At 41.5% G+C, this 17,602-nt stretch overlaps 1 protein-coding gene across 2 annotated transcripts; it reads left to right on the top strand.

Annotated features, from left to right (window-relative positions):
- Window positions 1-97: 97 nt before the first annotated feature.
- rusf1 (RUS family member 1) lies at window positions 98-15,053 on the top strand. 2 transcript variants are annotated; one of them, XM_045720151.1, is made up of 15 exons: window positions 98-315; window positions 402-566; window positions 5,963-6,040; window positions 6,255-6,369; window positions 6,449-6,494; window positions 6,576-6,608; window positions 6,698-6,803; window positions 7,006-7,107; window positions 7,237-7,307; window positions 7,433-7,617; window positions 7,725-7,782; window positions 7,874-7,938; window positions 8,091-8,237; window positions 8,413-8,478; window positions 12,615-15,053. In XM_045720151.1, the coding sequence occupies exons 2-15, from the start codon at window positions 432-434 to the stop codon at window positions 12,698-12,700; spliced, it is 1,293 nt and encodes a 430-aa protein (XP_045576107.1). In that variant the 5' UTR covers window positions 98-315; window positions 402-431; the 3' UTR covers window positions 12,701-15,053. The 2 variants fall into 2 exon arrangements, with proteins under 2 accessions (XP_045576107.1, XP_045576108.1); XM_045720152.1 differs by having other exon boundaries at window positions 108-566.
- The last annotated feature ends 2,549 nt before the right edge of the window (window positions 15,054-17,602 follow it).

The following is a 17,602-nucleotide window of genomic DNA, read 5'->3' on the forward strand; positions in this document are numbered from 1 at the left end:
TATCTTTAACTCTGCATTGTTGGAAAAGTACCGGTAAGTAAGCATTTCACTGTTAGTCTACACCTGTTTTTTACGAAACATGTGACAAATACAATTTTATTGATTTATTTGACACACACAGCCACACACACACAAATACTACAAACAAGCAAAATTCACGTCTGTGGAAAATGATCTGTGACTTCTGGATCAAGCTGTCCCAAAGCAATCGCGGGATTGGTCTAAACCACAGAGACAGTTTCAGTCCTTAGCCAATAGAAAATACAGAACTTGTACAGCTGACGTGGATTCTGAAAACACGGAAGTAAAGCGTTGGTAAGTGAAAACATGCAACAGAAATTACTATTGCATAAAATTCATAACTAAATATATTATTTACAATCACCTGTCTAACCGTGCAGGTGGTATTTCATTAAATTGAGAAAGAGAAAATGTCAGTGGTGGCAACGGAGAGATATGGCTCCCTCGAGTCATGGAAATATCAGTTGAAGGATGGAGTAATGGAGAGAGAAAGAGAAGGGGGCAACGGTGGGACGACTGGAAAAACCATCATTGGCGTGTTCAAAGTGAGAATTTTTACATTATAATGAATTTTGATAAAGGCTCACAGAATATAGTCTCATAACTGCTAAGGGAGTGAACGTTATTTATAATAATCGTTACATGGAGAAAATCTGACATCTCTGAAATGAAAACGGTTAGCCCTCTTAATTAAGCAAAATATATTTTACCTAAACCCTTCCTGAACGCTTGAAAAAAAACAAGTGACCCTCATCTATACCCCAAATAATAATTAAACATAAAGTGGATAGCATGTTCCATGCCTATCGTTTACCCTCACTTCTTGGGACAGACAAGGGGCCTAATTTATACACCTTTCATAAGTACAAAATAATACCCCAAAATGTGCTTGCGCCACTTTTCACGCAAAAGTTGGCATTTAAAAAGGTTTAGTTTGATTGTGAGAATGTGCTCACCTCTCCGCAAACTTTAGACCATCTGCTAGTGGTTGAAATATTGTATTGCAAGTAAGCAGTGGCGATTTTAGCATGTAAATCTTGGTGGGGCAAAAACAAAAATGTGGGATGCATGCCAGCAAAGCCACAACACTAAACAATACATTAATTGCACTATAACGGCGACAAACGGTGCCCACAAACGGTTAGGACCTACATAAAGCTGTCCCAACACCTTACCACTGCTACACCTGGCTTTCAGCACTGCTTTGTCTGGCAGCGAAACAGTTCATTCAGCCTCATTTACTGCCTTTAAAAAAAACATAGCTGATATGGCTGACTTGCTTAAACAATTGAGATGTACAAGCTATGGCATAAGGGGACGACAAGCGGATAAGAGGCAATCTGTAATTTCGATTAAGACATTAATGAGCGACGACGGACGTAGCTAATATAACTATTTGTTCAGCACTTTTGAAATGTACAGTGGAGGAAAAAAGTATTTGATCCCCTGCTGATTTTGTACATTTGCCCAAATACAAAGAAATGACCAGTCTATAATTTGTAATAGTAGGTTTATTTGAACAGTGAGAGACAGAATAACAACAAAAATCCAGAAAAATGCATGTCAAAAATGTTATGAAATGATTTGCATTTTAATGAGGGAAATAAGTATTTGACCCCTCTGCAAAACATGACTTAGTACTTGGTGGCAAAACCCTTGTTGGCAATCACAGAGGTCAGACGTTTCTTGTAGTTGGCCACCAGGTTTGCACACATCTCAGGAGGGATTTTGTCCCAATCTTCTTTGCAGATCTTCTCCAAGTCATTAAGGTTTCGAGGCTGACGTTTGGCAACTCGAACCTTCAGCTCCCTCCACAGATTTTCTATGGGATTAAGGTCTGAAGACTGGCTAGGCCACTCCAGGACCTTAATGTGCTTCTTCTTGAGCCACTCCTTTGTTGCCTTGGCCGTGTGTTTTGGGTCATTGTCATGCTGGAATACCCATCCACGACCCATTTTCAATACCCTGGCTGAGGGAAGGAGGTTCTCACCCAATATTTGACGGTACATGGCCCCGTCCATCGTCCCTTTGATGCGGTGAAGTTGTCCTGTCCCCTTAGCAGAAAAACACCCCCAAAGCATAATGTTTCCACCTCCATGTTTGACGGTGGAGATGGTGTTTTTGGGGTCATAGGCAGCATTCCTCCTCCAAACACGAATAGTTGAGTTGATGTCAAAGAGCTCCATTCTGGTCTCATCTGACCACAACACTTCACCAGTTGTCCTCTGAGTCATTCAGATGTTCATTGGCAAACTTCAGACGGGCATGTATATGTATTCCTGAGCAGGGGGACCTTGCGGGCGCTGCAGGATTTCAGTCCTTCACGGCGTAGTGTGTTACCAATTGTTTTCTTGGTGACTATGGTCCCAGCTGCCTTGAGATCATTGACAAAATCCTCCCGTGTAGTTCTGGGCTGATTCCTCACCGTTCTCATGATCATTGCAACTCCACGAGGTGAGATCTTGCATGGAGCCCCAGGCCGAGGGATATTGACAGTTCTTTTGTGTTTCTTCCATTTGCGAATAATCGCACCAAATGTTGTCACCTTCTCACCAAGCTGCTTGGCGATGGTCTTGTAGCCCATTCCAGCCTTGTGTAGGTCTACAATCTTGTCCCTGACATCCTTGGAGAGCTCTTGGCCATGGTGGAGAGTTTGGAATCTGATTGATTGATTGCTTCTGTGGACAGGTGTCTTTTTTACAGGTAACAAGCTGCGGTTAGGAGCACTCCCTTTAAGAGTGTGCTCCTAATCTCAGCTCGTTACCTGTATAAAAGACACCTGGGAGCCAGAAATCTTTCTGATTGAGAGGGGGTCAAATACTTATTTCCCTCATTAAAATGCAAATCAATTTATAACATTTCTGACATGCGTTTTTCTGGATATTTTTGTTGTTATTCTGTCTCTCACTGTTCAAATAAACCTACCATTAAAATTATAGACTGATCCTTTCTTTGTCAGTGGGCAAACGTTCAAAATCAGCAGGGGATCAAATACATTTTTCCCCCACTGTACAGCGACAGAATTCAGAACATGGGCCGTTCTTACAGTGTACTCCCTGTACAACAAGTCAGAACCGTAGGATAAATAAAGGGGACATATAAACCAGACAATGAAAGCTCTTGCAATATTCAATGATTACATTTCTCTAAAACAGGTTAAAAGCTACATGTGCACCACCAAGTCAGAACAGTAGGCGAAATTAAGAGGTGAAAATAGACCAAATGATTAGGGTGAGGCACATTGAACGCCGTTTGGGTCTTTGCGTGTCAAAAAAGATACACGTCATAACACTATTCGACACATTAAATATGCTTTTAATTTGACATGTCAAATAACAGAATTCTATTGTAGAATGTTGTGTGTGCTGAATTTGCACAACCCAGGCGCCACCACTACTATCAGTAGCACTGTCAAAGCTGTGAAAAAAAAGTTGGCAAACAAGCACACACCGGCCACGAATGACATGGGCTACTAACAGCATACTACACAACATACACTTAGCATTACTTTCTTAGCTACAGTATACATATCTCCCTTGCATATTACATCATTTATGCAGCAGCATACAAGACATTTTTGGACTCACCTTGTGAAGGTGGCACGGCGGTCCTTTGGGGGCACATTTTGTCAACAAACTTTGAAAAATACAAACATTTGTCAACAAACTCGGGGAAAAAACACACATCCACTCCATTGAATAGAAGGCTAATGTTAGTGGTTGCTTTGCAGTGCTTGCAGTTAGCCACCGACTCCTTCCAAACAACTCATTGGTGAATTTGCAATTTCCAACTTGTTGTGTAATCTTTATGTCCAATGGCCGATGAGCACCGATACGTTTTATCTATAATTTCTCTTCATATGACAAGGATTAAAAAGGACTTGCCAGTAGATTGTCGACTTTTTCTTTTGGCTCAGCCCCACCTGCCCTGAATGACGGGTCGCCACTGCATGTAAGTATTTTGTGCAAATGGGGGATATGATGAAAAGCTTAAATAAAAAAAATAAAAACAGGAAAACAAATGAACCATTTACCATTAGTGAGAAGAATGAAAATCTATGTGTTTTATATTTAGAATCGAAAATAATTAGACATAGAAATCTTATAATTAGACATAGGAATCTTTTTCCCTTTTTTAGGCACTATATTTGCAGAATATATTCCTCACTTTTTCTGGCCGTGATTGGTTCATATTCTCAAAGGAGCCATACAACAAATTACCATCCACATCTCTCATTTAATTGGACCTAGTAGCCTAGTAAATAGATAGGCTATATGTATTTCAAGTTTTGCAAAATCATAGGCAGCGCAGTTTTACATTGACAGCTGATCTTTTACATTGAAGTAGGCATATGTATGGCGTTTCAATTTGTATTCTCATGTGCATAAGTAGCCTACTGTGAAATGCTTTTCTAGCAGTAATAAATATCAGTAGTACTATAAAACATAAATTAAAAAGTCAAGTAAAACAAAAACACAGGAGAAATAAAACTGTACCTACTGTAAGTACTGTAATTGCATTTTTTTGTGGCCTGCCCTACTATGTTTCAGAATTTGCGGGTTGTCCATCATTTAGGTTGGGGGAAAAAGTCTACTTAAAACATTGTCGAATTAAAATGTTCTGCTGACAGGTCCACGAAAATGTGCCATTGTTTTCTCGTTCAGAAACTGCCAGTTATTTTCCAGATACAGCATAAATGACTGCTAACACATTAAATAGGGCAGTAGTTTAGGTAAAATATTTGACAGTATGTGTAGGCTACACTATTGCTGTGCGATAGGAGCGCGACATCCTTGCCTATTTAATCTCAGAGCCTATACCAAGGCAGGGCATATAAACCCAATAATCTATTGATAAACTAAATATTTGCATGCCGAGGCCTAATGCAAGTAGTTCCAAATTATACAGCAAATAAAGGGTGTTATTGTCACCATAAAAGGAGAATGGAGGGTGTTATTGTCACCATAAAAGGTGAATGGAGGGTGTTATTGTCACCATAAAAGGTGAATGGAGGGTGTTATTGTCACCATAAAAGGTGAATGGAGGGTGTTATTGTCACCATAAAAGGTGAATGGAGGGTGTTATTGTCACCATAAAAGGTGAATGGAGGGTGTTATTGTCACCATAAAAGGTGAATGTAGGGTGTTTTCCAGGCTGAGTTGTAATGCTTGTTCCCACCAGTGGAGGCTGGTGGGAGGAGCTATAGTAGGAAGAGCTCATTGTAATAGCTGGAATGTAATTGATGGAACAGAGTCAAACGTGGTTTCCATGTGTTTGATACATTCCATGTATTTCATTTCGGCCATTACAATGAGTCTGTCCTCCTATAGCTCCTTCTCATATTCACCCTCTCCTTAACCTAAACAGAACATAGGCGAGTCGGCGCGCAATCCAAAAAAATCCGAAGAAGCCTTTGACTCTCCTGAACTACCACCGTAGGCCTACACAGCACAGCCATTGGTTAGGCATTGGTCAGCAAGAGCAGAGCAGGCTGGGGCTCAGGGTTGGAATATCCATTGCAGTGTGTAATGCTGCCTAGTTTTATGTACCCCATCCCAACAGCTATCTTAGAAATATAACTTTGCTCTGTGCTTCTCCTAGCATGCACATATAGGCTATGGATCATTTGATTGAGACCACACTAAATAGCCTATAAGCACACTTAATATTGCGTGCCCAAGGGAGAATCAGAGATGAGGGGAGGCATCGGGCACACATCGATATATAGCCTAGTAAGCAACTAATTCTAAAACACTGAGAAATATAGAAATGTCATCAATTACATGACCCTCCCCTGGACTATATTTAAAAAATACTAAACCCTCCCCTTGACTGAAATTGAAAAAGCATGACCCTCCCTCATTTTCCTCCAGGTACCCATACTGTACATTACATACAACCCCCCCCCCACTCTCTCTCTCATCTCATCTGCTCTTGTTAGAGTGTCTTCTTGCCTCAGGGGTTTCCAGAGAGTGTCAGTGGCGATTACCTGCAGTATCAATTTTGGGATACTCTTCAGGTAGGTCTGTGTGAGAAAGACATAGGATGTTGTTGTTTTGTGGATATGTGTGCCATTATTTTGAAATGTCAAATTTATTGGTACATTTTAACACTCTGTTGCACTCCCTCCCTCTCCCTTTCTCTCTCTCTGACACACACACACACACACACACACACACACACACACACACACACACACACACACACACACACACACACACACACACACACAGGCCTTCTCCAGTTCTCTTTCAGGTACTCTTGCCACCCAGGCCTCTTTAAGGGGTGTTGGTGTTGGAAACCAAGAGGCAACAGTTGCTGCTGCAACAATTACCTGGTTATTACGAGGTTAGTGTAATGACTGTGATAAGACCATTGTCTTCTTTCCTGTTAAGGGGTTTTATAAAAAAAACTATCTACATTTTAGATGGCACAGGCATGCTGGGAAGAATCCTATTTGCCTGGCTTAAAGGGTGAGTTTTGATTTGTTTTGTAATCTACTATTAGTAATTTTCAATATTGTTTTTCAAATTTTGTCTTTCTCTGTGTTTTAGGAATAAACTAGACTCTGAGGCCAAAAAATGGAGGTAGGGATGTCAAGCATCAATAAAGTGAGTGTGTTCATTGTGTGTTATGGAATTATTGGGTATGTCAATGCTTGTGCTGTTTTCCTTAGGCTTGTTGCTGATGTTCTCAATGATATCGCCATGTTCATGGAAATACTGGCTCCTAACTTCCCAACATGCTTCACTCTAATTGTGTGCTCTGCTGGAATATTCAAGGTAAACCTGAATAACATATTCTCACTAGCATTGATTTTGCAGATAGCAACCAGCTATTTTGAAGGTTTTACTTGCAATGTTCCTAATATGTGGTTGTTTTACCTACTTTGGTTGAATGCACTGATTGTAATTAGCTCTGAATAAGAGCGTCTGCTAAATGTAAATGTACACTGTTCGATATCTCTCTCTCTGTGTTTGTCAGTCCATTGTCGGGGTTGCAGGTGGGGCCACCAGAGCTGCTTTGACTCTTCACCAAGCTCGCAGAGACAACATGGCGGACATCTCTGCCAAAGATGGCAGCCAGGTGCTCCATACATATTTCTCTACTTGATGATACTGTAAGATACTGTAACTAACCCATGGCTTTTACTGTCCTGTCTTGTACGGCTGCTTTAAGATGAGGATCTTATTGTAATTCATGTGTTCTTTACAGGAGACTTTAGTGAATCTGGCTGGACTGCTAGTCAGTCTGATCCTTATTCCTCTTGTCACTGACAATCCACTGTGAGTCCTCTATTGCACTGCTTACACTGGCACTGTATGAGATAGGACATGACAGCTCTATATAGCTAACCTATTGGTTATTCAATGGAGATTGATCTGTTTTCCATCCCTTCTCATCTCCTCAGGCTGACGTTCGTCCTCTTCTTCCTTTTCACCATCCTCCACCTTTTTGCAAATTACAAAGCAGTGCGTTCGGTTGTCATGGAGACACTCAACGAAGCTCGGCTTGCTATTGTGCTCCACCAATACCTTAGAGATGGACGGGTCCTCGCTCCACTAGAGGCCAATCATAAAGAGCCTGTATTCTTGGGTATGGCTGACATTCAGTGAATAATAAACAATGAAATGGCTTGTTGATCATTATGGCTATCAACTATCAATGGCTTTAACATACTTTTCTGCTGTTTATTTTTTTAGAGTTCAGGAGGACAGTGCCAATCAAACTGGGAGTGAGGCTAGGGGAACTTGTTTATACGTAAGTTGGTGTCTGCCTGTTTGGTGTGAAAGTGAAGTGTGCTCAGATTTGGATGTTCATGCTCAATGATATAATTTCTTTCATTTTGTAGGTCAGAGGACCTTAATTTGGCCATGAAAAACAACCACGGGCCCTTCCTTATCGGAGTCAAACGTGGTGTGTATAACATCTTTCAGTAATCCCCCACCAACTGCTGTACTCAGTTGTCACGTGGGTTGTTTCTAGATGGATGTACATTACATCATGTCATTTTAATAGATGGTGTATGTCATGTGAGTGTTATTGAATGTGCTATTTCTCTCCCTTAGGCTCGGTGTGTGTTTGTTTGGGACCAGATGCATCTGTATGTGATGAGATCAGGGCTGTGTGCCAAGCAGTGTGCCTCTGTGCTGTGTTACACCCTGTCTCGCCACTAGAGGGGGCTCTCAAACAACTCTCAATGTCACACAGCAACAGTGAGCCTTTAATGATCATCTTTACATGACAGTTTAAACCAATGTCTGTCAATGCTGTGTTATAACTCTGTTATCCCCTTTTCCTCTCTGTTATCCCTTTTTCCTCTCTGTTATCCCTTTTTCCTCTCTGTTATCCCCTTTTCCTCTCTGTTATCCCTTTTTCCTTTCCCTCAAGATCATTGGGAGCTGGTGCATGAGAGTCATAAACTTATGGACCAAATTTTTCAGCCATTCCTCAAAGGTAAGCTCAGTGTAACAAGGTGTGCTCAGTCAGTAGCTGTTTACTCCCACCGTGTATGTTGGGATGTTGTCAGTGGCGTCCGTTCAGCTAAACCTAGGGTATGCCCCTCCCCCTAAGGAATTGTTTGGAAGTTGAAGCTCATTTACTGCATTTGTACACAGTTTAAAAACTATAACATACTATTTGGAGAACAGCAAAAACCAATAAAAATGATCCCAGCCATTAATTATCACCTCAATAATGGGTTTAAAGGTCTGTGGAATGGTGTGTAAAATGTCAACCACTACTCAACTTCATAAATTGACTCATTTACTTGTGGAACAGCACATACAGTGAACATGAAATAGATGCATAATACAGGCTATCAAATCACAACAAGGACGATTTTCAAAAGCCGATATCAATGTTCTTTTATTTTATTATTATTATTATTTTTTATCCCAGGCCCCGTCCCCTCAGGAGGGCTTTTGGTAGGCCGTCATTGTAAATAAGAATTTGTTCTTAAGACTTGCCTAGTCAAATAAAGGTTAAATAAATAAAATAAAAATAAATGTGAGTATCTGGTGCATAAAACAGTTGGCCGCGGATGCAAACTATACCACATAAATCATAAACATGCTTTGAAATAAAAGGCATAGGCCTACACAAAATGACTTACTTAGGCCGACAAGGACGCATGACTCGACCAAAGAATGTCCAAAATCACAAATTACAAATGGAAAATCTACACATGCCTTTTTAAAAGGGAGCTAAGGCCCCTTTACATGTCACCTTATCAAACCATAGAGATAGATAGACGTTTCATTATTTTATATGTGCCATTGTAGCGTATATGAGCAGCGTCATTGAGGCAATCTCGAGTTTGAAGTAGTCAATTTTCTTCTTCACTATTGGCTGATCCCTCCTGATGACCCGGTTGGACATGACTCGAACACAGTCACCAGGAGGGCTCAGCCAATGAAGTTGGAAGTCCCATCCAGTTGACTACATTAAAATGGTGGAAGCCCTCATGGCCCTGCTCATGCTAAAATGGCCTTTTGGCCACTGGAGGCCTCTATCATTCTCTGTGTCAAATGTTTCCAGTAGTTACATTTTCTCTTATTGCGCTGCATAATGTGTGCGCCAAGCTCATTTGATAATTTCTGCATTATTCACCAGGGAAGGAAAATATTCAACGAATATTGAGGCATTTTTACCCTCTTTCTTTCTAACTGTCCTTGTTCTGTATGTCTTGTTTTGTTATATTTGTTTTGTACTTAGAACTCTGGGTCTTGTTGTTTCTGTCTGCTCTTTTATGTTTAGATAAGAATTGCATACTTGTCTTTTATACCTATACACAATTCTTGTGTGTGTTCAATAAAAAATATTTGAACGAATATTGAGGCATTTTATCAACAAGGTGCCTCAGAGTATTTAAACATTCTATTAACCAACGAGTTGGCTCTGAGAACATTTATGTAAACTCAGCAAAAAAAGAAACGTCCCTTTTTCAGGACCCTGTCTTTCAAAGATAATTCGTAAAAATCCAAATAACTTCACAGATCTTCATTGTAAAGGGTTTAAACACTGTTTCCCATGCTTGTTCAATGAGCCATAAACAATGAATGAACATGCACTTGTGGAACGGTCGTTAAGACGCTAACAGCTTACAGGCAGTAGGCAATTAAGGTCACAGTTATGAAAACTTAGGACACTAAAGAGGCCTTTCTACTGACTCTGAAAAACACCAAAAGAAAGATTCCCAGGGTCCCTGCTCATCTGCGTGAACGTGCCTTAGGCATGCTGCAAGGAGGCATGAGGACTGTAGATGTGGCCAGGGCAATAAATTGCAATGTCCGTACTGTGAGACGCCTAAGACAGCGCTACAGGGAGACAGGACAGACAGCTGATCGTCCTCGCAGTGGCAGACCACGTGTAACAACACCTGCACAGGACCGGTACATCCGAACATCACACCTGCGGGACAGGTACAGGATGGCAACAACAACTGCCCGAGTTACACCAGGAACGCACAATCCCTCCATCAGTGCTCAGACTGTCTGCAATAGGCTGAGAGAGGCTGGACTGAGGGCTTGTAGGCCTGTTGTAAGGCAGGTCCTCACCAGACATCACCGGCAACAACGTTGCCTATGGGCACAAACCCACCGTCGCTGGACCAGAAAGGACTGGCTAAAAGTGCTCTTCACTGACAAGTCACAGTTTTGTCTATGTCGGATTTGCGTTTATCGTCGAAGGAATGAGTGTTATACTGAGGCCTGTACTCTGGAGCTGGATCGATTTGGAGGGTCCGTCATGGTCTGGGGCGGTGTGTCACAGCATCATCAGACTGAGCTTGTTGTCATTGCAGGCAATCTCAGCGCTGTGCGTTACAGGGAAGACATCCTCCTCCCTCATGTGGTACCCTTCCTGCAGGCTCATCCTGACATGACCCTCCAGCATGACAATGGCACCACGCACAGAACTAGCAGTATGGCTGATTTCCTGCAAGACAGGAATGTCAGTGTTCTGTCATGGTCAGCGAAGAGCCCGGATCTCAATCTTGGACCTGTTGGATCGGAGGGTGAGGGCTAGGGCCAGGGCCAGGGCCATTCCCCCCAGAAATGTCCATGAACTTGCTTGTGCCTTGGTGGAAGAGTGGGGTAACATCTCACAGCAAGAACTGGCAAATCTGGTGCAGTCCATGAGGAGATGCACTGCAGTACTTAATGCAGCTGGTGGGCACACCAGATACTTACTGACTGTTACTTTTGATGTTGACCCCCCCCCCCCGTTCAGGGACACATTATTCAATTTCTGTTTGTCACATGTCTGTGGAACTTGTTCAGTTTGTCTCAGTTGTTGAATCTTATGTTCATACAAATATTTACACATGTTAAGTTTGCTGAAAATAAACGCAGTTAATAGTGAGACGTTTCTTTTTTTTGCTGAGTTCAGTAACCAACGAAGGGGCGGCTCGCTCCATTTGTTCCCCGGGCCAGCTTGTCTCCATCTGATTGTAATGTGTTGCATACACAGAAGTTGCACTATCAGGGTGCTCATTATATTTTAAAAAGTGCTACATCCACACTAGCTAAATAACTTTTGCAAGCAAGATTGTTAGAATATCTCATTTTAATTCAGGAAGCTGGACAAGCAAGACTGATAGTGAATGGTGGAAATGCATTATACCAGAGGCAGGTAGGCTACAGGTAGGGATTAAGGATGCAGGCAGAGGATGATGATGATGAAGTAGGCCTACAGCAAGAAGTTGAAAAAAGTTAGGCCAACTAAGTAATCATGAATGATTTGCATTATCTCAATAATCATTCTGTCACTGCATGACAATTCAAATTTGTAATAGCCTACAATTGTTTGTTTTTAAGGCCAAAAACAGGAAACCAAACTTGCTCTAGCCTACTGGGTGAATGAATAAAAATATAAATTAGCTCTACAGCTTTCACAACCCATATTCTAATGGCAATAAATGCTTTTGGTTTCGAACAGCCACCAAAAATGAGGGTTCCCCCACCTCCCAATTAAATGATCACCTGGCTATCAAATAAGACAGTTCAAATGCCGACATGAAATTCAAAGCATTCAGCACACTGCCTAAATTGCTGTCCAGCAAAGCAGACTGGCACTGTCCCTGCTTTCTAAAAGTGAGCGAAAAGATAAGAGTTTACTCAGGCCGTTAGCCATTGAAGAAAAAATGGTCACGGTTTCTGCCTGTATAAGTGGGCGTTTCCTCTCTCGCGTGAGCAGGCTTTACCCATGTGACATTCTGTTCCTCCATAATATCTGGCATGCTCACGCAAGAGAAGGAACAGCTATCTGGTCTACTTATTGTCCGCTCCCGCCCCGTTGGGGGCAATAAGTAGACCAGAGTGGCCCCGCCCCAATCTGAAAAAAATTGGGAGTAGGGTGTCTCGATTTCTCTACTCTCTCTGAGGCGGCAGGGTGGCAGCCGCTCTCCGAGCGATGCTCCACATGGTCCTAAAGCCAGCCTTCAATATGCTAAACAGCTGTTGCATTTTAAATCGGGATTGGAATGATTTGAGCCTAATTTACATTTTTGGTCTTGAGCGCCACACCCAACTGACTCCCCTGGATGTTGTCACACTGGTAAGTCACCATTGTTTGTGCTTCATCTCTTCTAGCTCTGGAGGTAGCTGGATGGCAGACCAGTCGAACCCTACTGGACTGGAACGAATGGAGGGTGGAGTGGAAGAAGAAGAGCAGTTAGAGGAGTGTCAGGGTCTCTAGAGAGCAGCAACTGCAAGGAAATAGGCTGAGCTCTCTTTCAAACATTCATTGTGAGATGCTCAAAGATTAATATGCTCAGATTCAATTAAAGGTTTTTGTCCTTTTTTGGTACATTTTATATAAACTTCAGAATAAACTTGACCATAACTTTAACCATCTGTTATGGCCAGTGTGATATTACCAGCCCCTGAAAGTAAGCCTCTGACTAGCCTGATACATCATCCAGTGATAGCCAGTTAGCTAGTCACAGTCTGACATAATGCAATACAATAAATCTTTGGAAACGGTTCTCTCAGGACCTCTGGAAACCAGAATATTGAATAATATTACATTTGAACTTAGTCTGCCCATTTGTCTGGGGGATTGGTCCTTTTGAGACAAAATATTAAAAGGAATGTACTGTATGTACTGGCTCCCGAGTGGCTCAGCGGTCTAAGGCACTGCATCTCAGTGCAAGAAGCGTCACTACAGTCCCTGGTTCGAATCTGGCCGTGATTGGGAATCCCATATGGCGGCGCACAATTGTCCCAGTGTTATCTGGGGTAGGCCATCATTGTAAATAAGAATTTGTTTTTAACTGACTTGCCTAGTTAAATAAAGGTTAAAAATAAATTATATTAAATCAGACTTTCCAAACGTGGGTCCCAATTCTCTGCTTGCCTCATGTCAAAATAAAAGTCAGTGACAAGTGATCGCTTCCCACTTGGCACACCATGTAATTTCCACGTGGATAATTGGGTAATAGTTGGTTGAGATGTTGATCAATGAGATTCCGACCTATATTCACCCACTCAAAAAGACAGCCAAAAGATATGCTGTGATTTTAAATGGTTCTTTTTATAAATATCTGATTTAGATAATTATTCACACTCAGAGCCAATACTTTGTAGAAGCACCTTTGGCGTCGATTACAATTTTGAGTCATCTTGGGTGTATCTGTATCAGCATTGCACATCTGGATTTGGGGATTTTCTCCCATTCTTCCCTGCAGATTTTCTCAAGCTCTGTTAAGTTAGATGGGGAGCGGCGGTGAACAGCAATTCTAAAGAATTTCCACAAATGTAATGGGATTCAAGGCTGGATTTCAGCTGGGCCACTCAAGGACTTTCACATTCTTGTTCTGAAGCCATTCCAGCGTTGCTTTGGCTGTATGCTTGGGGTCACTGTCCTGTTAGACTGGGGCCGTGACCAAGTTAAGGTCATTTACATTCTGAAGTATGTTCTCATCAAGGATTTTCTGTGTCCTTGCCGCTGAAAAGCATCCCCATAGCATGATGCTGCCACCACTATGCTTCAGGGTAGGGATGGTGTTCGACAGGTGATGGGCTGTGTGCCTGGTTTTCTCCAGACGTAGCCTTATGATCTGAGTCTTTCACATGCATTTTTGCTAACTCCAGGCGTGCTGTCATGTGCCTTTTTCTCAGGTGTGACTTCCATCTGGTTATTCTCCTATAAAACCCAGATTGGTGAAGTGCTGTAAAGACTGTTGTCCTTCTGGCAGGTTCTTCCATCTCAGCCAAGGAACTCTGTAGTTCTGTCAGAGTGGGCATTTGGTTCTTGGTCACCTCGCCCAGTTGCTCAGTTTGGTCGGGCAGCCAGCTCTAGGCAGAGTCTGGGTAGTTCCATATTTTTTCAATTTCCCAATGATGGAGACCACTGTGCTCATGGAAACTTTCAACGCTATAGAAATAGTTTTATAGCCATTCCCAGATATATTCCTCCTCACAATTGTATCTCGGCGATAACCGGACAGTTCCCTGGACTTCATGGAATATTTTCTGCTCTGACATGCCCTGTCAACAGTGGGAACTTATATAGACAGGTGTGTATCTTTTCTAAATAATGTCAAAACAATTGAATTGGCCACAGGTGGACCCCAATCAAGTTCTAGTGACATCTCAAGGATGATCAGAGTATATTGGATGCACCTGAGCTCAATTTGGAGTGTCATAGAAAAGTGGTGTGAATACTTATGTAAATAAGATATTTCTGTAAAAAAAAATAGCAATTTAATCCATTTTGAATTCAGGCTTTAATTCAACAAAATGTGGTCATTTTTGGGGGTATGAATAATATAATATAAGGGGTATGAATTCTTTCTGAAGGCACTATAGAGAGAATACTGTAGACGGCATGTGTGAAAAAGTGATTGATGATCTATTTTTAGTGTCACGTGTTTATAACTTTTTATGGACATCCTGTCTGGATGTTCTCACGCTATGGGACATCCTGTCCAGATGTTCTCACACTATCGAGTGAGTGCTTATGTAATATGATAGTGCAGCTGTTCCTTTGAAGTAAAGCATATGTTTGCAATAAAAATGTCATGTTGATTGATGTGTAGTGACCTTGTTGAACTGTTGAATGTGTTTGAACATTTGAAACAGTTGGGAATTTATGTAGTGAATGAGGGAGGCCAGAGTTTGAAAAGTTTAAACATTTGGGAATTTTTGTAGTGAACTTATGGAGTAAGCTTGTGAGCCCCTGTAGAATGAAAAAAGTAATTTCCAGGGTAGGTATGCCTAAGTATAAGTAAGACCTGTGAACACTACGAGCGACAAGAAACCATGACAGATAAATGACATAATACAGATAATTGGTCTAGGAGCCATGTTTTGTGTCCTTCGTGTCAGGAACACAATGACAAAAACATCGATGCCATTCTTTGTGATGCACCTGATTGTTTTAATGATGTGATTGATACGAGTGAAGGACATAGGGGTTACATTTTCCAACCAGACGATTCAACAGTGAAGATTTTCACAGCTGCCTCAGCACACTTTTTCAGCCAAAAACCGGGAGTTTTTCACCTGCGTTGCGCATGAGAGAATGGCTTAAGATAAGACTTGCTCAATGTCAGTACGAACAGGCCCTGAGTGGAACATCCCTGCCTGGGTAAGCATTGGAAGAGGAAGTTTGCGGTCGAGATGATTTGAAAGCCATAAGAATCTCTTCAGTGGCCTATAGTCCAGACTCCAAAGTGACAATTTTGGGTTGTGCCAAATTCAATAGCTGAAATGCCACCAAATCTGTTAGCACATACAGTTGAAGTCATAAGTTTACATACACCTTAGCCAAATACATTTAAACTCAGTTTTTCACAATTCCTGACATTTAATCCAAGTAAAAATGAGGTCAGTTAGGATCACACCTTTTATTTTAAGAATGTGAAATGTCAGAATAATAGTAGAAAGAATGATTTATTTCAGCTTTTATTTATTTCATCACATTCCCAGTGGGTCAGAAGTTTACATACTGTACACTCAATTAGTATTTGGTAGCATTGCCTTTAAATTGTTGGGTCAAACGTTTCGGGTAGCCTTCCACAAGCTTCCCACAATAAGTTGGGGGAATTTTGGCACATTCCTCCTGAAAGAGCTGGTGGAACAGTCACGTTTGGAGGCCTCTTTGCTCGCACACACTTTTTCAGATCTGCCCACAAATTGTCTATGGGGTTGAGGTCAGGGCTTTGTGATGGCCACTCCAATACCTTGACTTTGTTGTCCTTAAGCCATTTTGCCACAACTTTGTAAGTATGCTTGGGGTCATTGTCCATTTGGAAGACCCATTTGCGACCAAGCTTTAACTTCCTGACTGATGTCTTGAGATGTTGCTTCAATATATCCACATAATTTTCCTGCCTCATGGTGCCATCTATTTTGTGAAGTGCACTAGTCCCTCCTGCAGCAAAGGACCCCCACAACATGATGCTGCCACCCCCGCGCTTCACGGTTGGGATGGTGTTCTTCGGCTTGCAAGCCTCCCCCTTTTTCCTTCAAACATAACGATGGTCATTATGGCCAAACAGTTGTATTTTTGTTTCTTCAGACCAGAGGACATTTCTCCAAAAAGTATGATCTTTGTCCCCATGTGCAGTTGCAAACCGTAGTCTGGATTTTTTTATGGCGGTTTTGGAGCAGTGTCTTCTTCTTTGCTGAACGGCCTTTCAGGTTACGTCGATATAGGACTCGTTTTACTGTGGATATAGATACTTTTGTACCTGTTTCCTCCAGGTCCTTTGCTGTTGTTCTGGGATTGATTTGCACTTTTCGCACCAAAGTACGTTAATCTCTAGGAGACAGAACGCGTCTCCTTCCTGAGCGGCATGACGGATGTGTGGTCCCATGGTGTTTATACTTGCGTACTATTGCTTGTACAGATGAATGTGGTACCTTCAGGCATTTGGAAATTGCTCCCAAGAATGAACCAGACTTGTGGAGGTCTACAATTGTTTTTCTGAGGTCTTGGCTGATTTCTTTTGATTTTCCAATGATGTCAAGCAAAGAGGCACTGAGTTTGAAGGTAGGCCTTGAAATACATCCACAGATACACCTCCAATTGACTGAAATGATGTCAATTAGCCCATTAGAAGCTTCTAAAGCCATGACATCATGTTCTGGAATTGTCCAAGCTGTTTAAGGGCACAGTCAACTTAGTGTATGTAAACTTCTGACCCACTGGAATTGTGATACAGTGAATTATAAGTGAAATAATCTGTCTGTAAACAATTGTTGGAAAAATGACTTGTGTCATGCACAAAGTAGATGTCCTAACTGACTTTAACAAGAAATTTGTGGAGTGGTTGAAAACGAGTTTTAATGACTCCAACCTAAGTGTATGTAAACTTCCGACTTCAACTGTAGATAGATAAATGAATAAATAGACCTGCACATAAATAAATGAGCAAGGAAATACAAATATACTGACCAAAATGCATCTACATGTATTTAGTTATTTATGTTTGACCTAATGCATCTGAATGTATTTAGTTATTTATGTTTTACCTAATTATTCACACATTCATTCATATATATATATATATATATATGCATGTTGCTTGATTGCTTTTGCCTGACTCTGATGGTCCGAAAAGTAAACAATC

The sequence above is a fragment of the Salmo salar genome, chromosome ssa06 (genome assembly GCF_905237065.1).
Source record: "Salmo salar chromosome ssa06, Ssal_v3.1, whole genome shotgun sequence".
Lineage (NCBI taxonomy): Eukaryota > Metazoa > Chordata > Actinopteri > Salmoniformes > Salmonidae > Salmo > Salmo salar.